The sequence below is a fragment of the Anomaloglossus baeobatrachus genome, chromosome 4 (genome assembly GCF_048569485.1).
Source record: "Anomaloglossus baeobatrachus isolate aAnoBae1 chromosome 4, aAnoBae1.hap1, whole genome shotgun sequence".
Classification (NCBI taxonomy): Eukaryota; Metazoa; Chordata; class Amphibia; order Anura; family Aromobatidae; genus Anomaloglossus; species Anomaloglossus baeobatrachus.
Genome location: NC_134356.1, coordinates 20135865 through 20161058, shown reverse-complemented (window position 1 = coordinate 20161058; position 25194 = coordinate 20135865). Strand labels below are relative to the sequence as shown.

The following is a 25194-nucleotide window of genomic DNA, read 5'->3' as shown; positions in this document are numbered from 1 at the left end:
TATGTAGTGAGCTCCCTCTAGTGGTGGCTGTATAATCTGTATGTAGTGAGCTCCCTCTAGTGGAGGCAGTATAATCTGTATGTAGTGAGCTCCCTCTAGTGGTGGCTGTATAATCTGTATGTAGTGAGCTCCCTCTAGTGGTGTCTGTATAATCTGTATGTAGTGAGCTCCCTCTAGTGGTGGCTGTATAATCTGTATGTAGTGAGCTCCCTCTAGTGGTGGCTGTATAATCTGTATGTAGTGATCTCCCTCTAGTGGTGGCTGTATAATTCTGTATGTAGTGATCTCCCTCTAGTGGTGGCTGTATAATCTGTATGTAGTGAGCTCCCTCTAGTGGTGGCTGTATAATCTGTATGTAGTGATCTCCCTCTAGTGGTGGCTGTATAATTCTGTATGTAGTGATCTCCCTCTAGTGGTGGATGTATAATCTGTATGTAGTGAGCTCCCTCTAGTGGTGACTGTATAATCTGTATGTAGTGAGCTCCCTCTAGTGGTGACTGTATAATCTGTATGTAGTGAGCTCCCTCTAGTGGTGACTGTATAATCTGTATGTAGTGAGCTCCCTCTAGTGGTGACTGTATAATCTGTATGTAGTGAGCTCCCTCTAGTGGTGACTGTATAATCTGTATGTAGTGAGCTCCCTCTAGTGGTGACTGTAGAGGGGAAAAATTATATAATTTATCACTTTGAGAATAAAAAACTGATCTTATCTATAATATAAATATTAAGATATTAATCAATGTGTTCCTATTTAATGACAGCAAGCAGAGCTCTTGAATATGCCGAGGTTCTTGTCTCCTCTCATAGGCTCCAGATGCTTGAAGCCATCTGCAAACACTGGGAGGGTCCGATCAGCCTGGCCCTGTACCTGTCAGACGCCGAGGCCCAGCAGTTCTTACGTTACGCCCAGGGCTCCGAGGTTCTGCTCAACCGACGCAACGTGGGCTACCACATAGTGTACAAAGAAGGGCAGTTCTACCCGGTCAACCTGCTGAGGAACGTGGCCATGAAGCACGTCAGCACCCCGTACATGTTCCTCTCTGATATAGACTTCCTACCTATGTATGGACTCTATGAGAGCCTGAGGTAATGATGGGGGAGCGGCCAGATCACATACCTAGCATCAGTGTTATAGCAGTTATATTCTTGTATATAGGGGGCAGTATTATAGTAGTTATATTCTTGTACATAGGGGCAGTATTATAGTAGTTATATTCTTGTATATAGGGGGCAGTATTATAGCAGTTATATTCTTGTACATAGGGGCAGTATTATAGTAGTTATATTCTTGTACATAGGAGCAGTATTATAGTAGTTATATCCTTGTACATAGGGAGCAGTATTATAGTAGTTATATTCTTGTACATAGGAGCAGTATTATAGTAGTTATATTCTTGTACATAGGAGCAGTATTATAGTAGTTATATCCTTGTACATAGGGAGCAGTATTATAGTAGTTATATTCTTGTACATAGGAGCATTATTATAGTAGTTATATTCTTGTACATAGGAGCAGTATTATAGTAGTTATATTCTTGTACATAGGGGGCAGTATTATAGTGGTTATATTCTTGTACATAGGAGCAGTATTATAGTAGTTATATTCTTGTACATAGGGGCAGTATTATAGTAGGTATATTCTTGTACATAGGGGCAGTATTATAGTAGGTATATTCTTGTACATAGGGGCAGTATTATAGTAGTTATATTCTTGTACATAGGAGCAGTATTATAGTAGTTATATCCTTGTACATAGGGAGCAGTATTATAGTAGTTATATTCTTGTACATAGGAGCAGTATTATAGTAGTTATATTCTTGTATATAGGAGCAGTATTATAGTAGTTATATTCTTGTACATAGGGGGCAGTATTATAGTGGTTATATTCTTGTACATAGGAGCAGTATTATAGTAGTTATATTCTTGTACATAGGGGGCAGTATTATAGTAGTTATATTCTTGTACATAGGGGCAGTATTATAGTAGGTATATTCTTGTACATAGGGGCAGTATTATAGTAGTTATATTCTTGTACATAGGGGCAGTATTATAGTAGTTATATTCTTGTACATAGGAGCAGTATTATAGTAGTTATATCCTTGTACATAGGGAGCAGTATTATAGTAGTTATATTCTTGTACATAGGAGCAGTATTATAGTAGTTATATTCTTGTACATAGGAGCAGTATTATAGTAGTTATATTCTTGTATATAGGAGCAGTATTATAGTAGTTATATTCTTGTATATAGGAGCAGTATTATAGTAGTTATATTCTTGTACATAGGGGCAGTATTATAGTAGTTATATCCTTGTACATAGGAGCAGTATTATAGTAGTTATATTCTTGTACATAGGAGAAGTATTATAGTAGTTATATTCTTGTACATAGGGGGCAGTATTATAGTAGTTATATTCTTGTATATAGGAGCTGTATTATAGTAGTTATATTCTTGTATATAGGAGCAGTATTATAGTAGTTATATTCTTGTACATAGGGGGCAGTATTATAGTAGTTATATCCTTGTACATAGGAGCAGTATTATAGTAGTTATATTCTTGTACATAGGGGCAGTATTATAGTAGTTATATTCTTGTACATAGGGGGCAGTATTATAGTAGTTATATTCTTGTATATAGGAGCAGTATTATAGTAGTTATATTCTTGTATATAGGAGCAGTATTATAGTAGTTATATTCTTGTACATAGGGGGCAGTATTATAGTAGTTATATTCTTGTACATAGGAGCAGTATTATAGTAGTTATATTCTTGTACATAGGGGCAGTATTATACTAGTTATATTTTTGTACATAGGGGCAGTATTATAGTAGTTATATTCTTGTACATAGGGGCAGTATTATAGTAGTTATATTCTTGTATATAGGGAGCAGTACTATAATAGTTATATTCTTGTACATAGGGGGCAGTATTATAGCAGTTATATTCTTGTACATAGGGGCAGTATTATAGTAGTTATATTCTTGTACATAGGGGCAGTATTATAGCAGTTATATTCTTGTACATAGGGGCAGTATTATAGCAGTTATATTCTTGTACATAGGGGCAGTATTATAGTAATTATATTCTTGTACATAGGGGCAGTATTATAGCAGTTATATTCTTGTACATAGGAGCAGTATTATAGTAGTTATATTCTTGTACATAGGAGCAGTATTATAGTAGTTATATTCTTGTACATAGGGGCAGTAGTATAGTAGTTATATTCTTGTACATAGGGGCAGTATTATAGCAGTTATATTCTTGTACATAGGAGGCAGTGTTATAGTAGTTATATTCTTGTACATAGGGGCAGTATTATAGTAGTTATATTCTTGTATTTAGGAGCAGTATTATAGTAGTTATATTCTTGTACATAAGAGCAGTATTATAGTAGTTATATTCTTGTACATAGGGGCAGTATTATAGTAGTTATATTCTTGTACATAGGAGCAGTATTATAGTAGTTATATTCTTGTACATGGGGGCAGTAGTATAGTAGTTATATTCTTGTACATAGGGGCAGTATTATAGCAGTTATATTCTTGTACATAGGAGGCAGTATTATAGTAGTTATATTCTTGTACATAGGGGCAGTATTATAGTAGTTATATTCTTGTATATAGGAGCAGTATTATAGTAGTTATATTCTTGTACATAGGGGCAGTATTATAGTAGTTATATTCTTGTACATAGGAGCAGTATTATAGTAGTTATATTCTTGTACATAGGAGCAGTATTATAGTAGTTATATTCTTGTACATAGGGGCAGTAGTATAGTAGTTATATTCTTGTACATAGGGGCAGTATTATAGTAGTTATATTCTTGTACATAGGGGCAGTAGTATAGTAGTTATATTTTTGTACATAGGGGTAGTATTATAGTAGTTATATTCTTGTACATAGGGGCAGTAGTATAGTAGTTATATTCTTGTACATAGGGGCAGTATTATAGCAGTTATATTCTTGTACATAGGAGGCAGTATTATAGTAGTTATATTCTTGTACATAGGGGCAGTATTATAGTAGTTATATTCTTGTACATAGGGGCAGTATTATAGTAGTTATATTCTTGTACATAGGGGCAGTATTATAGTAGTTATATTCTTGTACATAGGGGCAGTATTATAGTAGTTATATTCTTGTACATAGGAGCAGTATTATAGTAGTTATATTCTTGTACATAGGAGCAGTATTATAGTAGTTATATTCTTGTACATAGGGGCAGTATTATAGCAGTTATATTCTTGTACATAGGGGAGGTATTATAGTAGTTATATTCTTGTACATAGGGAGCAGTATTATAGTAGTTATATTCTTGTACATAGGGAGCAGTATTATAGTAGTTATATTCTTGTACATAGGGAGCAGTATTATAGTAGTTATATTCTTGTACATAGGGGCAGTATTATAGTAGTTATATTATTGTACATAGGAGCAGTATTATAGCAGTTATATTCTTGTACATAGGGACAGTATTATAGTTGTTATATTTTTGTACATAGGGGCAGTATTATAGTAATTATATTCTTGTACATAGGGGCAGTATTATAGCAGTTATATTCTTGTACATAGGAGCAGTATTATAGTAGTTATATTCTTGTACATAGGAGCAGTATTATAGTAGTTATATTCTTGTACATAGGGGCAGTAGTATAGTAGTTATATTCTTGTACATAGGGGCAGTATTATAGCAGTTATATTCTTGTACATAGGAGGCAGTGTTATAGTAGTTATATTCTTGTACATAGGGGCAGTATTATAGTAGTTATATTCTTGTATTTAGGAGCAGTATTATAGTAGTTATATTCTTGTACATAAGAGCAGTATTATAGTAGTTATATTCTTGTACATAGGGGCAGTATTATAGTAGTTATATTCTTGTACATAGGAGCAGTATTATAGTAGTTATATTCTTGTACATAGGAGCAGTATTATAGTAGTTATATTCTTGTACATGGGGGCAGTAGTATAGTAGTTATATTCTTGTACATAGGGGCAGTATTATAGCAGTTATATTCTTGTACATAGGAGGCAGTATTATAGTAGTTATATTCTTGTACATAGGGGCAGTATTATAGTAGTTATATTCTTGTATATAGGAGCAGTATTATAGTAGTTATATTCTTGTACATAGGGGCAGTATTATAGTAGTTATATTCTTGTACATAGGAGCAGTATTATAGTAGTTATATTCTTGTACATAGGAGCAGTATTATAGTAGTTATATTCTTGTACATAGGGGCAGTAGTATAGTAGTTATATTCTTGTACATAGGGGCAGTATTATAGTAGTTATATTCTTGTACATAGGGGCAGTAGTATAGTAGTTATATTTTTGTACATAGGGGTAGTATTATAGTAGTTATATTCTTGTACATAGGGGCAGTAGTATAGTAGTTATATTCTTGTACATAGGGGCAGTATTATAGCAGTTATATTCTTGTACATAGGAGGCAGTATTATAGTAGTTATATTCTTGTACATAGGGGCAGTATTATAGTAGTTATATTCTTGTACATAGGGGCAGTATTATAGTAGTTATATTCTTGTACATAGGGGCAGTATTATAGTAGTTATATTCTTGTACATAGGGGCAGTATTATAGTAGTTATATTCTTGTACATAGGAGCAGTATTATAGTAGTTATATTCTTGTACATAGGAGCAGTATTATAGTAGTTATATTCTTGTACATAGGGGCAGTATTATAGCAGTTATATTCTTGTACATAGGGGCGGTATTATAGCAGTTATATTCCTGTACATAGGGGCGGTATTATATGATATTACTTATATTCTTCAGCTCTCGCTCGTCGCTCTGATTTCTGTGCAGTTTGTAATCTCTTTTCTTTATGCGGTTTTGGGTAAATACCTTTTGATGTTGTGCCGTTATCTCATGTCTCTGTGAGATGTTAATAATGGGGGGTTTAATACATTTCCACCTAATTTCGGTACAAATTGATGGTTTCCACTTGTGATAATGTGGATGTAAACACATACGGCGAGCTGCGTCTGAGCAGACAGGACACATTATGGGAACATCTTCTGAGGGTTCGTTAATAAATGTACAAAGTCTTTGATGTTTCGCTCCTTTGGGGAAAATAAATAATAAGCGCGTCCTGTGGATTGATGTTGCGTTGTGCCGGAGCTCCTACTAGTGGTAGATTTAGGGACTGCAGTACAGAGAATCGTTTTTTTTTGCAGAACTGTATACGTGTAAAATATAGCAGAGCTGCATTTCTTATGTTAATGAGTGGGATTCCGGCACCCCACCACGTTCTCCCCTCCCCGTCATACACAACTGCTATGAAATCCATCCAGGGGACAAAGGGGAGATTTCCATGATAATACCAGCACCCTGGGCTTCCACTAGGAATTTCAGGGCCCCATACTGGCAAAACTTTTGGGCCCCCTTGAGCCTCTGCCCAGCCTGCTCCTTCACCCCTCAAACCTTCCACATTCTCAGAGCTATGGCCAAAAGTGTTTTCACCCTTGAAGTTGTTCCAGAAACACCCTTTACGACGCGCCTCTCCATAATACACCCTCTACACCACCCCTCTACAAAAATTCTCTCCCACACTGTCCCATATATACTATCCCCACACACACTGCCCCTCTGTATAATATCCACACACACTGCCCCTCTGTATAATATCCCCCCCACACACACTGCCCCTGTGTATAATATCCACACACACTGCCCCTCTGTATAATATCCCCACACACACTGCTCCTCTGTATAATATCCCCCCCACACACCTCCTCTGTATAATATCCCCCCCACACACTGCCCCTGTGTAATATACCCACATACAATGTCCCTGTGTATAACCACACACACATTGCCCCTTTTAATATATCTCTCCCACACACATTGCCCTTGTGTATAATATTCCCACACACACACACACACACACACACTCGCCCTCTATAATATTCCCCACACACACTGCTCCTGTGTATAATATCCCCTCCACACACTGCCCCTGTGTATAATATCCACACACACTGCGCCTCTGTATAATATCCCCCACACACACTGCCTCTCTGTATAATATCCCCACACACAGCTCCTCTGTATAATATCCCCCCACACACACTGCCCCTGTGTAATATACCCACACTTAATGTCCCTGTGTATAATAACCACACACATTGCCCCTTTGTATATCTCTCCCACACACATTGCCCTTGTGTATAATATTCCCACACACACTGCCCCTCTGTATATTTCTCCCACACACACTGCACTTATATATATCCCCCACTCACTACTCCTTTGTATAATATCCCCACACACACTGCTCCTTTGTATAATATACCCCCACACACACTGCTCCTCTGTATAATATCCCTCCACAAAGTGCTCCTCTGTAGAATATCCCCCTACACACACACTGCTATTCTGTATAACATTCCCACACACACTGCTGTTCTGTATAATATCCCCCTAATATCCTCCCCCCACACACACACATTGCCTCTCTGTATAATATACACACGCACACTGCCCCTGTGTATAATATCTCTCAAGTATACTGCCCCTTTGTCTACTATCCCCCCATACAAGCTGCCGCTCTTTATATATAACCTCACACACACACTGCCCCTCTGTATACCATCCCCCCTTCATACACACAAACACACATTGCCCCTCTGTATAATATCTTCCTGGTATATATGTCTTCCTAGTATATATATATATATGTCCCCTTTCTGGTATATATGTCCCCATCCAGGGCCCTTCCTGGTATGTATGTTCCCATCCTGAGCTCTTTCTTGTATGTATGTCCTCATCCTGTTTTATTGTCTCCTTCCAAACATATATGTCCTTTTCATGGTATATATGTCCCTATCCCGGGACTCTCCTGGTATATATGTCCCCATCCTGGTTTATTTGTTCCCATCCTGCTATATATATGCCATCCTAGGCCCCTCTTGGTATGTATATTCCCGTCCTGGGTACATTCTGGTATATATATCCCCATCTGGGTTTTTGTCCCCTTCCTGGTATATATGTCCTCTTTTTTTGTATATGTCCCTTTCCTGGTTCTCTCCTCGTATATTTGTTTGCCATAAAAAGAAAAAAGCAAAAACAGTTTACTCATCCTCCCCGGCCCCTATATTGCACGGTGTCCTCTCTGACCGCGATGCAGTTCAGCTGGATCTGCGCTCTCCGACGTGCATCCAGCTGAAGAAAAGACAGGGACTGGGGACGGCAGGCCCCTCCACCACCACCAGCCCCGGTGATCTTCAGCTCGTGAAGCACCTACCTTTGCCCGCCGGATGCCATGTCGTTGCCACCTCTGTGGTGCCCGCAGCAGTGTGATGAGGTCGCAGAGTGATGACCTCATGACGCTGGGCTGCGGGATGATGCGCTGCCTCCCTGCTGTGCTCCACTCACATGGCTAATTTGCATGCTATGCCCTAAAATGGCTTTACATACAATTTAGCCGTGTGTGCAGTGGATGAAGCGACACTGCCGCCCCTCTGCTGCGGTATATGGGGCCCGGTGAACAGGGGGGCCGGGCCCGGGGCTTAGTAAAGCTAAATAATTACCCTGTGCCCCCCTCTTCACCGAAACCCATACACCTGTCATGGTTGTAAAGCCCTGATGGCGGCCCTGCCTGCAACCACCACTAGAGGGAGACATGTATACAATGCCACTGAATTCTGTATATGTGTATGCAGAACGCTCCCCCTTGTGGTGACTGCAGGCATCTATCCTTCTACGTTTTTCCATGGGGGCCGGTGATTTCTGAGATGAGGACTCTTCTCTATATTACACAGTAAACTTCTTCTCTTCCTCTTATTTTAGGAAGTCGTTCTTACAGCTGGACATGAGAAACACCAAGAAGGCGCTGATCATCCCGGCTTTTGAGACCCTCCGATATCGTCTCTCCTTCCCAAAATCTAAGGCAGAATTACTCTCCATGTTGGATATGGGAACATTATTCACCTTCAGGTAGGAATCAGCCTCAGACGGCCGCCCCCATCACCAAAATTACGATATCTCCATTCAAGGGTGGAAATATGAAGGCTGTGACATCACAGTGTGTATTACCCCTGTACTGTGACATCACTGTGTGTATTATCCCTGTACTGTGACACCACTGTGTGTATTACCCCTGTACTGTGACACCACTGTGTGTATTACCCCTGTACTGTGACATCACTGTGTGTATTATCCCTGTACTGTGACATCACTGTGTGTATTATCCCTGTACTGTGACATCACTGTGTGTATTATCCCTGTACTGTGACATCACTGTGTGTATTATCCCTGTACTGTGACACCACTGTGTGTATTACCCCTGTACTGTGACATCACTGTGTGTATTATCCCTGTACTGTGACATCACTGTGTGTATTATCCCTGTACTGTGACATCACTGTGTGTATTATCCCTGTACTGTAACATCACTGTGTGTATTATCCCTGTACTGTGACATCACTGTATTATCCCTGTACTGTAAAATCACTGTGTGCATTATCCCTGTACTGTGACATCACTGTGTGTATTATCCCTGTACTGTGACATCACTGTGTGTATTATCCCTGTACTGTGACATCACTGTGTGTATTATCCCTGTACTGTGACATCACTGTGTGTATTATCCCTGTACTGTGACATCACTGTGTGTATTATCCCTGTACTGTGACATCACTGTGTGTATTATCCCTGTACTGTGACATCACTGTGTGCATTACCCCTGTACTGTGACATCACTGTGTGTATTACCCCTGTACTGTGACATCACTGTGTGTATTATCCCTGTACTGTGACATCACTGTGTGTATTATCCCTGTACTGTGACATCACTGTGTGTATTATCCCTGTACTGTGACATCACTGTGTGTATTACCCCTGTACTGTGACATCACTGTGTGTATTATCCCTGTACTGTGACATCACTGTGTGTATTATCCCTGTACTGTGACCTCACTGTGTGTATTATCCCTGTACTGTGACATCGCTGTGTGCATTATCCCTGTACTGTGACATCACTGTGTGTATTATCCCTGTACTGTGACATCGCTGTGTGCATTATCCCTGTACTGTGACATCACTGTGTGTATTATCTCTGTACTGTGACATCACTGTGTGTATTATCCCTGAACTGTGACCTCACTGTGTGTATTACCCCTGTACTGTGACATCACTGTGTGTATTATCCCTGTACTGTGACATCACTGTGTGTATTATCCCTGTACTGTGACATCACTGTGTGTATTATCCCTGTACTGTGACATCACTGTGTGTATTATCCCTGTACTGTGACATCACTGTGTGCATTATCCCTGTACTGTGACATCACTGTGTGTATTATCCCTGTCCTGTGACATCACTGTGTGTATTACCCCTGTACTGTGACATCGCTGTGTGTATTACCCCTGTACTGTGACATCGCTGTGTGTATTACCCCTGTACTGTGACATCACTGTGTGTATTACCCCTGTACTGTGACATCGCTGTGTGTATTACCCCTGTACTGTGACATCACTGTGTGTATTATCCCTGTACTGTGACATCGCTGTGTGTATTATCCCTGTACTGTGACATCACTGTGTGTTATCCCTGTACTGTGACATCACTGTGTGCATTACCCCTGTACTGTGACCTCACTGTGTGTATTATCCCTGTACTGTGACCTCACTGTGTGTATTATCTCTGTACTGTGACATCACTGTGTGTATTATCCCTGTACTGTGACCTCACTGTGTGTATTACCCCTGTATTGTGACATCACTGTGTGTATTATCCCTGTACTGTGACCTCACTGTGTGTATTATCTCTGTACTGTGACATCACTGTGTGTATTATCCCTGTACTGTGACCTCACTGTGTGTATTACCCCTGTACTGTGACATCACTGTGTGTATTATCCCTGTACTGTGACATCACTGTGTGTATTACCCCTGTACTGTGACATCACTGTGTGTATTATCCCTGTACTGTGACATCACTGTGTGTATTATCCCTGTACTGTGACATCACTGTGTGTATTATCCCTGTACTGTGACATCACTGTGTGTATTATCTCTGTACTGTGACATCACTGTGTGTATTATCCCTGTACTGTGACATCACTGTGTGTATTACCCCTGTACTGTGACATCACTGTGTGTATTATCCCTGTACTGTGACATCACTGTGTGTATTATCCCTGTACTGTGACATCACTGTGTGTATTACCCCTGTACTGTGACATCACTGTGTGTATTATCCCTGTACTGTGACATCACTGTGTGTATTATCCCTGTACTGTGACATCACTGTGTGTATTATCCCTGTACTGTGACATCACTGTGTGTATTATCTCTGTACTGTGACATCACTGTGTGTATTATCCCTGTACTGTGACATCACTGTGTGTATTACCCCTGTACTGTGACATCACTGTGTGTATTATCCCTGTACTGTGACATCACTGTGTGTATTACCCCTGTACTGTGACATCACTGTGTGTATTATCCCTGTACTGTGACATCACTGTGTGTATTATCCCTGTACTGTGACATCACTGTGTGTATTATCTCTGTACTGTGACATCACTGTGTGTATTATCCCTGTACTGTGACATCACTGTGTGTATTACCCCTGTACTGTGACATCACTGTGTGTATTATCCCTGTACTGTGACATCACTGTGTGTATTATCCCTGTACTGTGACATCACTGTGTGCATTACCCCTGTACTGTGACATCACTGTGTGTATTATCCCTGTACTGTGACATCACTGTGTGTATTATCTCTGTACTGTGACATCACTGTGTGTATTATCCCTGTACTGTGACATCACTGTGTGTATTATCTCTGTACTGTGACATCACTGTGTGTATTATCCCTGTACTGTGACATCACTGTGTGTATTATCCCTGTACTGTGACATCACTGTGTGTATTATCTCTATACTGTGACATCACTGTGTGCATTATCCCTGTACTGTGACATCACTGTGTGCATTATCCCTGTACTGTGACATCACTGTGTGTATTATCCCTGTACTGTGACATCACTGTGCGCATTATCCCTGTACTGTGACATCACTGTGCGTATTATCTCTGTACAGTGACATCACTGTGTGTATTATCCCTGTACTGTGACATCACTGTGTGTATTATCCCTGTACTGTGACATCACTGTGTGCATTATCCCTGTACTGTGACATCACTGTGTGTATTATCCCTGTACTGTGACATCACTGTATGCATTATCCCTGTACTGTGACATCACTGTGTGCATTACCCCTGTACTGTGACATCACTGTGTGTATTATCTCTGTACTGTGACATCACTGTGTGTATTATCCCTGTACTGTGACATCACTGTGTGTATTATCCCTGTACTGTGACATCACTGTGTGTATTATCCCTGTACTGTGACATCACTGTGTGTATTATCCCTGTACTGTGACATCACTGTGTGTATTATCCCTGTACTGTGACATCACTGTGTGCATTATCCCTGTACTGTGACATCACTGTGTGCATTATCCCTGTACTGTGACATCACTGTGTGTATTATCCCTGTACTGTGACATCAATGTGTGTATTATCTCTGTACTGTGACATCACTGTGTGTATTATCCCTGTACTGTGACATCACTGTGTGTATTATCCCTGTACTGTGACATCACTGTGTGTATTATCTCTGTACTGTGACATCACTGTGTGTATTATCCCTGTACTGTGACATCACTGTGTGTATTATCCCTGTACTGTGACATCACTGTGTGTATTATCCCTGTACTGTGACATCACTGTGTGTATTATCCCTGTACTGTGACATCACTGTGTGTATTACCCCTGTACTGTGACATCACTGTGTGTATTATCCCTGTACTGTGACATCACTGTGTGTATTATCCCTGTACTGTGACATCACTGTGTGTATTATCCCTGTCCTGTGACATCACTGTGTGTATTATCCCTGTCCTGTGACATCACTGTGTGTATTATCCCTGTACTGTGACATCACTGTGTGTATTATCCCTGTACTGTGACATCACTGTGTGTATTATCCCTGTACTGTGACATCACTGTGTGTATTATCCCTGTACTGTGACATCACTGTGTGCATTATCCCTGTACTGTGACATCACTGTGTGCATTATCCCTGTACTGTGACATCACTGTGTGTATTATCCCTGTACTGTGACATCAATGTGTGTATTATCTCTGTACTGTGACATCACTGTGTGTATTATCCCTGTACTGTGACATCACTGTGTGTATTATCCCTGTACTGTGACATCACTGTGTGTATTATCTCTGTACTGTGACATCACTGTGTGTATTATCCCTGTACTGTGACATCACTGTGTGTATTATCCCTGTACTGTGACATCACTGTGTGTATTATCCCTGTACTGTGACATCACTGTGTGTATTATCCCTGTACTGTGACATCACTGTGTGTATTACCCCTGTACTGTGACATCACTGTGTGTATTATCCCTGTACTGTGACATCACTGTGTGTATTATCCCTGTACTGTGACATCACTGTGTGTATTATCCCTGTCCTGTGACATCACTGTGTGTATTATCCCTGTCCTGTGACATCACTGTGTGTATTATCTCTGTACTGTGACATCACTGTGTGTATTATCCCTGTACTGTGACATCGCTGTGTGTATTATCTCTGTACTGTGACATCACTGTGTGTATTATCACTGTGTGTATTATCCCTGTACTGTGACATCACTGTGTGTATTATCCCTGTACTGTGACATCACTGTGTGTATTACCCCTGTACTGTGACATCACTGTGTGTTATCCCTGTACTGTGACATCACTGTGTGTATTATCCCTGTACTGTGACATCACTGTGTGTATTATCCCTGTACTGTGACATCACTGTGTGTATTATCCCTGTACTGTGACGTCACTGTGTGTATTATCCCTGTACTGTGACATCACTGTGTGTATTATCCCTGTACTGTGACATCACTGTGTATTACCCCTGTACTGTGACATCACTGTGTGTATTATCCCTGTACTGTGACATCACTGTGTGTATTATCCCTGTGCTGTGACATCACTGTGTGTATTATCCCTGTGCTCTGACATCACTGTGTGCATTACCCCTGTACTGTGACATCACTGTGTGTATTATCCCTGTGCTGTGACATCACTGTGTGTATTATCCCTGTGCTCTGACATCACTGTGTGTATTATCCCCTGTACTGTGACATCACTGTGTGCATTATCCCTGTACTGTGACATCACTGTGTGTATTATCCCTGTACTGTGACAGCACTGTGTGTATTATCCCTGTACTGTGACATCACTGTGTGTATTATCCCTGTACTGTGACGTCACTGTGTGTATTACCCCTGTACTGTGACATCACTGTGTGTATTATCCCTGTACTGTGACATCACTGTGTGTATTATCCCTGTACTGTGACATCACTGTGTGTATTATCCCTGTACTGTGACATCACTGTGTGTATTATCTCTGTACTGTGACATCACTGTGTGTATTACCCCTGTACTGTGACATCACTGTGTGCATTACCCCTGTACTGTGACATCACTGTGTGTATTATCCCTGTACTGTGACATCACTGTGTGTATTATCCCTGTACTGTGACATCACTGTGTGTATTATCCCTGTACTGTGACATCACTGTGTGTATTATCCCTGTACTGTGACATCACTGTGTGCATTACCCCTGTACTGTGACATCACTGTGTGTATTATCCCTGTACTGTGACATCGCTGTGTGTATTATCCCTGTACTGTGACATCGCTGTGTGCATTATCCCTGTACTGTGACATCACTGTGTGTATTATCCCTGTACTGTGACATCACTGTGTGCATTATCCCTGTACTGTGACATCACTGTGTGTATTATCCCTGTACTGTGACATCACTGTGTGCATTACCCCTGTACTGTGACATCACTGTGTGCATTATCCCTGTACTGTGACATCACTGTGTGTATTATCCCTGTACTGTGACATCACTGTGTATTACCCCTGTACTGTGACATCACTGTGTGTATTATCCCTGTACTGTGACATCACTGTGTGTATTATCCCTGTGCTGTGACATCACTGTGTGTATTATCCCTGTGCTCTGACATCACTGTGTGCATTACCCCTGTACTGTGACATCACTGTGTGTATTATCCCTGTGCTGTGACATCACTGTGTGTATTATCCCTGTGCTCTGACATCACTGTGTGTATTATCCCCTGTACTGTGACATCACTGTGTGCATTATCCCTGTACTGTGACATCACTGTGTGTATTATCCCTGTACTGTGACAGCACTGTGTGTATTATCCCTGTACTGTGACATCACTGTGTGTATTATCCCTGTACTGTGACGTCACTGTGTGTATTACCCCTGTACTGTGACATCACTGTGTGTATTATCCCTGTACTGTGACATCACTGTGTGTATTATCCCTGTACTGTGACATCACTGTGTGTATTATCCCTGTACTGTGACATCACTGTGTGTATTATCTCTGTACTGTGACATCACTGTGTGTATTACCCCTGTACTGTGACATCACTGTGTGTATTATCCCTGTACTGTGACATCACTGTGTGTATTATCCCTGTACTGTGACATCACTGTGTGTATTATCCCTGTACTGTGACATCACTGTGTGTATTATCCCTGTACTGTGACATCACTGTGTGTATTATCCCTGTACTGTGACATCACTGTGTGCATTACCCCTGTACTGTGACATCACTGTGTGTATTATCCCTGTACTGTGACATCGCTGTGTGTATTATCCCTGTACTGTGACATCGCTGTGTGCATTATCCCTGTACTGTGACATCACTGTGTGTATTATCCCTGTACTGTGACATCACTGTGTGCATTATCCCTGTACTGTGACATCACTGTGTGTATTATCCCTGTACTGTGACATCACTGTGTGCATTACCCCTGTACTGTGACATCACTGTGTGCATTATCCCTGTACTGTGACATCACTGTGTGCATTATCCCTGTACTGTGACATCACTGTGTGTATTATCCCTGTACTGTGACATCACTGTGTGTATTATCCCTGTACTGTGACATCACTGTGTGTATTATCCCTGTACTGTGACATCACTGTGTGTATTATCCCTGTACTGTGACATCACTGTGTGTATTATCCCTGTACTGTGACATCACTGTGTGCATTATCCCTGTACTGTGACATCACTGTGTGTATTACCCCTGTACTGTGACATCACTGTGTGTATTATCCCTGTACTGTGACATCACTGTGTGTATTACCCCTGTACTGTGACATCACTGTGTGTATTACCCCTGTACTGTGACATCACTGTGTGTATTATCCCTGTACTGTGACATCACTGTGTGTATTATCCCTGTACTGTGACATCACTGTGTGTATTATCCCTGTACTGTGACATTGCTGTGTGTATTATCCCTGTACTGTGACATCGCTGTGTGTATTACCCCTGTACTGTGACATCGCTGTGTGTATTATCCCTGTACTGTGACATCACTGTGTGTATTATCCCTGTACTGTGACATCACTGTGTGCATTATCCCTGTACTGTGACATCACTGTGTGTATTACCCCTGTACTGTGACATCACTGTGTGTATTATCCCTGTACTGTGACATCACTGTGTGTATTATCCCTGTACTGTGACTTCACTGTGTGTATTATCCCTGTACTGTGACTTCACTGTGTGTATTATCACCGAAACACGTGTCTGAGAATGAAGCTTCTGGTTTGGCTTCTTATCCTAAGTCATTTGGCTCGTTAATGGTCAATATTGACTTTTAGGATCGCTGCTTCCTTCTGAAGAGTCTATTTGCACTTTATGTTTCCATTGGAGCATTGCATGGCCTATAAGTCTCCTTACACTGACAAGGCGAAACGTTTGCCCCCCAGGGTGCTTCCACCTTGCGTTGTTCCCCATGTTCAGTGGTCCTGTCGAGGCTTATGTGCAACTCTCTTGCAAAACCGTATTCAGACGTATGCTTCAAGGGCCATTGACTATCACGGTGCAGACGGAGTCAGTTACTGTCAGCGGACCCGCAGACGGAGTCTGAATCCCAATGTGTGGGGGTTTCGGACATGAGCCCTGACAGGACCACTGAACAGCACACCGCGATGTGAAAGCGCCTTACGCTAATCCTGAGGAAACAGTGACCTCTACAGGCCGTGAATAGGTACTGCAAAAAACTAAAAGTGTAAATGTGGCACAAGGAGCGCAGCTCCGGATGTAAATGTGGATCATTTTATTGTCCTTTATTGCTATGTGTTTATTTTACCCACATCACATCGTATCCTCCACTCACATCCAAAGCTGCAGTGGGAATTTCCTTGGCTGAGATCTCATTGCTTTCCGTTTTGCAGCTTTGGGTGTGACTGGAGTATAATGTGTGTATATATAGCGGTATATTTGCTGTGGACCCTCAGCGGCGCAGGCAGCCTCAGAGTCACGCTGCACAGACTGCTAAGACGTAAACAGGATCCGTGAGTGACAAGATTGGAAAGTCTCCGCGTCTTCCCGGCGGCGGCAGATGCTGTCATTTATTCCTGGCTCCGGATAAATTATTCGCAGTCGTCCCCTCCCGGTGCCGGAGCCCAGAAGGCACCATCTGATGTTTAATGTCAGCGATCTCCATCCCCCCGATGTGCTGGGGCCGCAGTGTGTCCGGCCGCGGCCTCGTCTGGGCACAGCTGGCGAGACGGACCCTGCGCGCAATCATCAGGGGGAGGCGGCTTTACCTCCTCACAGTCCTTGATGTACGGCCAAGATGGAGCTCAGCGAGAGTTTATCAAAATCTGGCGCAAATCAGACGACAGCTGAGGAAGGAGAAGATGTCGGTGCTAGAATTCTGTCCTCTTAAAGGGGACACGCCCGCCATCTTAGAGGGTCATGGCTTTGGGTCCAGCAAAACTAGGGTGGTGGGGGATTTACTAGAAACTGTGCCGCCCATGTGTGCATCTGGTAATACTGCTGACATGGAAGCACACATTTTTGACTGTCGACATATCACTTGAGTGGTAGTATTTCCAATATACAGCGGAAGAAATAAGTATTGAATATGTCACCAATTGTCTCAGTAAATTTATTTCTAAAGGTGATATTAACATTAATTTCTCACGAGATGTCAGTAACAAGCCATCCAACCCACACAGGCAAATAAAATCAAGCTATAGATGTCCATAAATTAAGTTGTATAAAGCAGCTCACTGGTTTTACCCATCATGAGATGTTTCTTGTGTGGCCCCTCGGTAATGAGACGCCTTTTTATCGGCCATCAGTTGAATCAGCTGATATTCTTTTGCACTAAGTGGCAGGGTTGCTTTCTAATTACGGATTTTAGCTGGTGCCATGACTTTTCATAGCTCTCTTTCTTTACGTGTTCAATACTTTTTCCTTGTCTCATTTCTCATTATTACACATAATTTATGGACATCTATGGTTTGATTTCTTTGCCTGTGTGGATTGGATGAGTTGTTACTGACATCTGGTGAGAAATTAATCACCATTTATACACCTGTGCTGCACTCACAATACTGTTGGCTTCAGAGTTGAAATCTCATAGCATTCCTATGCAAGTGTCAATATTTCCTTTGCTGTCATATTGCACCCCTCCATCAAGGCACACTGTCAGGGGGCAGATGGGAATGGGTTGGGGGCTCACTTTAAGTCGCCTGTCAAAAATAAAATGGCATTTCGCTAGGGTATCATGAGAAGTCTCCTCACCTCGACCCAAAGCCGCCAATCACTACTTAGACCATATTGCCATTTTGTATTTATCGGCAGACAGTCTTGACTATTTGTAGGTTCTTCTCGGGTAATATTCACATTACTCCGAGTCTTTCCATAGCTTCTAGTGTTCTTTGAGGTTTTCTCATATCCTTAAACTTCCTCCTGCAGGTACCACGTCTGGACTAAAGGCCACGCTCCCACCAACTTTGCCAAATGGAGGACGGCGACTACTCCTTACCGGGTGGAATGGGAAGCAGATTTCGAACCCTACGTGGTGGTCAGACGGAACTGCCCGGAGTACGATCGGAGATTTGTTGGGTTTGGGTGGAACAAGGTGGCTCATATCATGGAGCTGGATGCACAGGTAAATTATAATGAAATGTCCTCTCACACCCGGGTCTAGAACATCAAATTCCCTGCAGACAGTTCAGGAATAAAATTCTGACTTCCTGAAGACACCACTAGGGGGCACTAAGGAGCTTGGTGAATACTGTTTGTAAATGAAAGGGGTGTCTCCATCTTGGATAGTCATGGTAGAGCCACAGCAGTTCCACCTCTGGAGTCCACCTGTGTCACCAAGAATGGAGAGGAGGCCATGATCCATGATTGCTTGGCTTCTCAATTTACTTCTAGAACAAAGCTCCCACCCCAATACAAATATTTAAGAAATATGAGTCCCCATTAGTAGAACATTTTTAGGTTGATCAGCCCAAAAACGTCAACAAATCCCTCCATAACCCTCCATACAGAAAAATGGGATAATTGGGAGGGGTGACCTGAGGAGCACAGAGTGTTTGGCCTGAAAAAAGATGTATTTTTGAAAAGTGAACAATTCCTTTAAGCCAAACAATAAGAGGCAGACATTGACCCTTTTTGTCTTCATGTTCTCTCCTCTCTTCTTCTTCCCCCAGGAATATGAGTTCACAGTGCTGCCCAATGCTTACATGATCCACATGCCCCACGCCCCGAGCTTCGACATCACCAAGTTCCGCTCAAACAAGCAATATAGAATTTGCCTGAAAACGTTGAAAGAGGAATTCCAACAAGACATGTCCAGACGGTACGGATTCACGGCTCTCAAATACCTCACTGCGGAGAACAATAGCTAACGAGGGATGGAAGGGCTCGGGTGTGCCTAACATCTGGTGAAGACCTCAACGGCATGGCATCAACCACCGATGGTTGGCTGGAGACTGCCAAGGAACGTTTACGTATTGTCCCTTCCCAACCGCCCAATTCCTGGCTCCAATAATCAACAAAGCAGAGAGAACGAACAGATACGGATCCAGGAAGGTACAAGTTTCTGAAAAATTCGACTTCTTCCCTGGTCCTACAGAACAAGACCTAAAAGTTGGAGATGCAACACCTATGACCAAGGTTGGTCAGACATATCTCTCCGGCCTAATCCCAACCAACAACTTCTCCATCAAGTTGCCGAATACTTTGTTCTGAATCGTCTTCTGAAAATTTTTGGGAGCAGATACTTGTAGGGGGCTTGCCGTAATGACCATAGAAGAATATTTATGGGTTCAACCAAGAACCGTTATGAAGGACTTGATCACGCAAAAAAAATGACAAAAAAAAACTTGTAGCAGTGTTGACATTGTAAAGATCCAAAGGGCATTTCTTTCTATTTTTGTATTGTATCCATCCCTGTAAAAAAATAAATAAATATTCACGCCCTCTCTATCAAGCGATGGAGGAACAATCGCGACGCTTGGTCTATGGCTTCAAATGTGAACTTTTACACATGTTGCCGAGTGTTTCCCCAACAGTAACATCTTCCTCAGTCTCAACGGAAGACTTTGTGCCTGGAATACTGAAAGTCTTTTGGCGCGAAGAGAAAGCCTGTTCCCTCCCCGGCTATCAGATTTCACTCCTGTGTAATTAGTGATGGTCCTAGAAGACAATGTGTAGGGCTTTGCCATTTATACTGCGGCATGTTCATTTTTCTGGAAAGTCAGAGCTTGGAACGTTCCCGGAAAGCCCAGAACAACATTACTATGCAATGTCTTACTGGACTTTCATCTCGGAAGAAGGTCCATGTCCATGCCGGCCAACTGAAGAGGAACTCGTGCATGGAAAAAAGACTCCTATCCCCCAGGGATTCGATACAATAGAAAGACTGAGTCTCGGAAAGTTCCGTCCCACCCAAGACAGACGTTTGTGAAGATGGATGAATTATAACCTAATGGATTTTTCCACTATTTTTTACCGTTCAGTATTAATTGTCATGTTTACAAAGAGGACATGAAGTCTAATGCACTAGACCTGCAGCCGGTGGCTGCTCGTAACCAATGGAAGACGGATGGAAAACCTCAGCTCGGTGCTCTGTTCTCATCCGATGTAGATAGTAGACCCCGAGACATGCGCGTCAGGTCATGACTCTTTTTCTATATTTCCCACCAAAGTTTGACTAGATAGGCTAGAACTGAAGGAGAGCAAAAATCTTGAGGAGCACAATTGGCCCGAGGCGACTCAAGAAGTTTCAGGTAGATATCTTCAGAGCAAGGGTAGCAAAAACCAGAACCCTCCATAGATCCCAAGCATTCTTTACAAGATGGGTCCCCAGAACCAATTTTACACATTCAATATCCAAAATCTTGTTGGGATCCATCAAGAAGCTGAGGATTATGAAGATAGACAGGATGGAACAGTGTCATCGGAGATCACCAATCCTTTAGAGATAAGGGGTACAAGGGTTGTATGACATCCATTGATGTCTACCAATATACATGTTGATGGTGGTGGGGGGGTTCAAGGTGTTTGGCCAACAATTAGTCATCAATTTGGGGGGTTTTGAGGCTTCCAATGACCAAAAATGACCAGGAGTGGTCATATTGTTATGGAGCCAAAGGAGATGGGTGACGGGCCTCGTGTACCAAAAAGGTGGAAAACTTCTTGTTGCCCATAGCAACCAATCGCTATTGAGTTGGAACATTTGTTTTCAAAGGGAGAGTGTAAGGCCCTTTAAACGAAAAGGGTCTCCATAAGGTCAAGTATTGAACGACTGGATGATATAGGCAAATGGACCCTTGCATGGGCCGTGATACACCTTCCAATACAAGTCAGAAAATGTTAAAGCGGTCCCAAGTCCAACAGGCATGTGATTTCCAACAACCTCCAAGGTTTGCGGGAGTGTTTGTTTATTTTATACTCTTCATGAATATATAGTCTACATGCCCCTCTTAAACCAAGAAGAATAAATTCAGATCCTTTTCCACCTTTAATGTCGCCCATAACTTGTACATTTTGGGTAATCGTTTCTGGTTGAAAAAGAAAAACACAAAATGTGGTTGCATAAATCTGCACACCCTTATACTAACACTTTATTAAAGTCCCCCTTGAGTTTCTGACAGCGTTTAGTCTTTTTGGGTCAGACTCTGTCACATGGAACATCTAGAATTGGCGATCTTTGCCCACTCTTCCTAAGCAGTCAGATTGCGGGGACATCTCACATGTACAGCACCCTCTTCAGGTCACCCACAGATTGTCTACTGGGTTCAGGTCAGGGCCATTCTAAAGCTTTTATCTTCTTCTGGTGCAGCCATATTTTTGCTGATTTGGTTGTCTCTTAGTCTCGTTGTCTTGCTGAAAGTAAAATTCATCTTCAGCTTTTTGGCAGAGGCTTAAAAGTCTTGATGCAAAATTGACTGATATTTGGAACTGACCATAATTCCCTCCACTTTGACTGAAGCCCCAGTTCCAGCTGCTGAAAAACATCCCCAGAGCACAATGCTGCCTCCACCATGCCTCAGTGTGGGGAGGGAGATCTAATGCTGATGCGCAGTGTTGGTTTTGCATCTGTAGGAAATATGGACTAAAAGTTCCATCCTGGTCTACGTTTCCCACAGGTTTTTTTTACACTTTTGATGTAGGTTTTGATGCATGTTTTCTTTGTAATAAAAGGCTTCCATCTTGCCTCCTGACCTCACATGCCAGACATATGAAGACTACAGGAGATTGTTGTCACATGCAGTACACAACCAATACCGGATTGAAATCCCTGCAGCTCCTTTAATGTTCCCAATAGCAGCCAGAAATTCCTGTAGCTTATTCAATGTTTCTGTAGGCCAATTGTCTTGTCTCTTCAACAATTTTTGAGGAACATTCATTAGTATGTAAAGTCAGTTTTGTACCAACTTTCAGCCACTTAATGACGTGTTATTAATTCTCCATGGCCGATCTAATGCCTTGGAGATTTTTTTTGTACCTGCTGCTGACTGACAACTTTCATCAACGTGACCTTTTGTCACGGATCCGCTGTGCAGAGCATTTTGCATTTGAAATGCTTTTGTCACGGCTCCGCTGTGCGGAGTATTTGAAAATGCTCTGCTATGTGTCTTCTGCACTTGCTGACAGGTTGTCTTTCAGCACTAGGGTCCACGCTGGTTTTGGGAGGTGCCTTCACCTCGTTCCTGGTGATTGCTCTGTTTCTTTACTGGGCTTGCTTTGTCTGAACTTCGCCACTTGTACTTCCTCTTTGCTCATTGTGCTTTTGACTCCTGTATGGTGTAAGTGTTCTGAGCTTGGCTTATGACCTCAGATCTTTTCCTGACCACGTCTCTGTCTGTCTGTTCCCTGTACCTTATACATTACCGCCCGGCTTCTGACCTCAGACCTCTTCCTGACCATGTCTCTGTCTGCTCCCTGAACCTTATATGTTAACTCCCGGCTTCTGACCTCAGGCCTCTTCCTGACCATGTCTCTGTCTGCTCCCTGAACCTTATACGTTACCTCCCGGCTTCTGACCTCAGACCTCTTCCTGACCATGTCTCTGTCTGCTCCCTGAACCTTATACGTTACCTCCCGGCTTCTGACCTCAGGCCTCTTCCTGACCATGTCTCTGTCTGCTCCCTGAACCTTATACGTTACCTCCCGGCTTCTGACCTCAGACCTCTTCCTGACCATGTCTCTGTCTGCTCCCTGAACCTTATATGTTACCTCCCGGCTTCTGACCTCAGGCCTCTTCCTGACCATGTCTCTGTCTGCTCCCTGAACCTTATATGTTACCTCCCGGGTTCTGACCTCAGGCCTCTTCCTGACCATGTCTCTGTCTGCTCCCTGAACCTTATACGTTACCTACTGGCTTATGATCCCGGTTTCTCTGACTACTCCTTTGCTGTGTTGTCAGCTGTTTACGGATCACAGCTTCTGCTGTAAAATGCAACTAAGAAAATGTCAGGAAAATCCTCCTCGAACAGCAAAACTTTCTAAGGGGTTAATCAGAATTCCTGTTAATGACGGCGGCCAAGCACTGAGCACTATACAACATCAGGGTAAATGTGATTGGCTGATTCTGAACACAACCACATCCCCAATTAGGAGGGTGTTCATACTTATGCAACCACATTATTTTAGTTTTGTTATTATTGTTTTCTCCTTCAAAATGTCTTCAATTTGTTCCTCAATGGACTTATACAGATTATGGGTGACATTAAAGGTGGAAAAAGTTCTGAAATTCTTCTTCTTGGTTGGATTATTTTTACTTTACATAAACCTGGTATTTATACAGGGGTGTGCAGACTTTTTATAGTCACTACATAATAGTAGATGAAGAATTCATAGCTGCACCGTAAGTAAGACTCTCCCTCCTTATTTTAAGGGGAAATCTGATTGGCTGCTACACCTTCCGATGAAGGCTTGTCGCCTTTAGCAACCAATCAGTGTTTCATATTAATTTTGAAAATAAAAAGCTGACTCCTGATTGGTTGCAAAAGAGGGAAGAGATTCCCACAACAGCCAATCAAAACATACACTGGGAAAATGTAAGAATGAATCTGATTGACTGCCCCACTTTGACCCTTTGGAGTCACAGCAACCTATCAGAATCTTGGTTTCACTTTCCCCAGTGAAATGAAAGTTGAATCCTGTTGCTAAGGGCAACAAGATGAGTTTGCTCAGAGGCCCAATGTATTGTGATCCTTATTTTGTTATTCCCAAAACACTTTACTTTCTGGACACGTTATGGCCGAAAAATGGTCTCACGGTCCTCGGATGAGAAGAGAAGCACGGAGCCCCTCGGCGGCTGCTCCTGTTGCCACGGACAACCAATCAGAGCCTCCATTTCATACTCTAACCTGTTCTGGAAAATTAAACAATACCTGACCTCTGATTGGTTGCTGAGGGAAACATGGCGGCCGACGTCCCGAGTGTGAACGCAGCGTCTCCGGAGGAAATGGCTTGTAAATAAAATCAAGAACATTTGTTTATTTTCAGTTGTGCAATAAAATTGTGAAATAATCTGGTGTGACGTTCATCATCGATGTGATTCGGGGGGCACTCAGTGGTGTCGGGGGGGCTGCCAGCGCCCAGGACTAGGGAAGTATTCTGTGCCCCCCTGGGGTCCATTACCACTCATGGAGCCCCATCCACCCTCCAGAACTGGCCCTGTTATCCCCCAAGAACACCTATTATAAGAAAATAATGAGGAGACTGTCGTCTGATATATGGCTCCAGTCTATCCTCCTC

The 25194-nt window shown here is 42.2% G+C and overlaps 1 protein-coding gene across 1 annotated transcript in view; it reads left to right on the top strand.

The window, feature by feature from the left end:
* The window catches only part of LARGE1 (LARGE xylosyl- and glucuronyltransferase 1), a 491216-nt gene extending 466250 nt beyond the window's left edge, over nucleotides 1-24966 (top strand). The window contains exons 12-15 of the mRNA XM_075343800.1: nucleotides 808-1086; nucleotides 8816-8962; nucleotides 18892-19087; nucleotides 19635-24966. Of these exons, the coding sequence (XP_075199915.1) occupies nucleotides 808-1086; nucleotides 8816-8962; nucleotides 18892-19087; nucleotides 19635-19832 (820 nt within the window). The 3' untranslated portion in view covers nucleotides 19833-24966. The remainder of the gene's footprint in view (nucleotides 1-807; nucleotides 1087-8815; nucleotides 8963-18891; nucleotides 19088-19634) is intronic.
* Nucleotides 24967-25194: the final 228 nt, after the last annotated feature.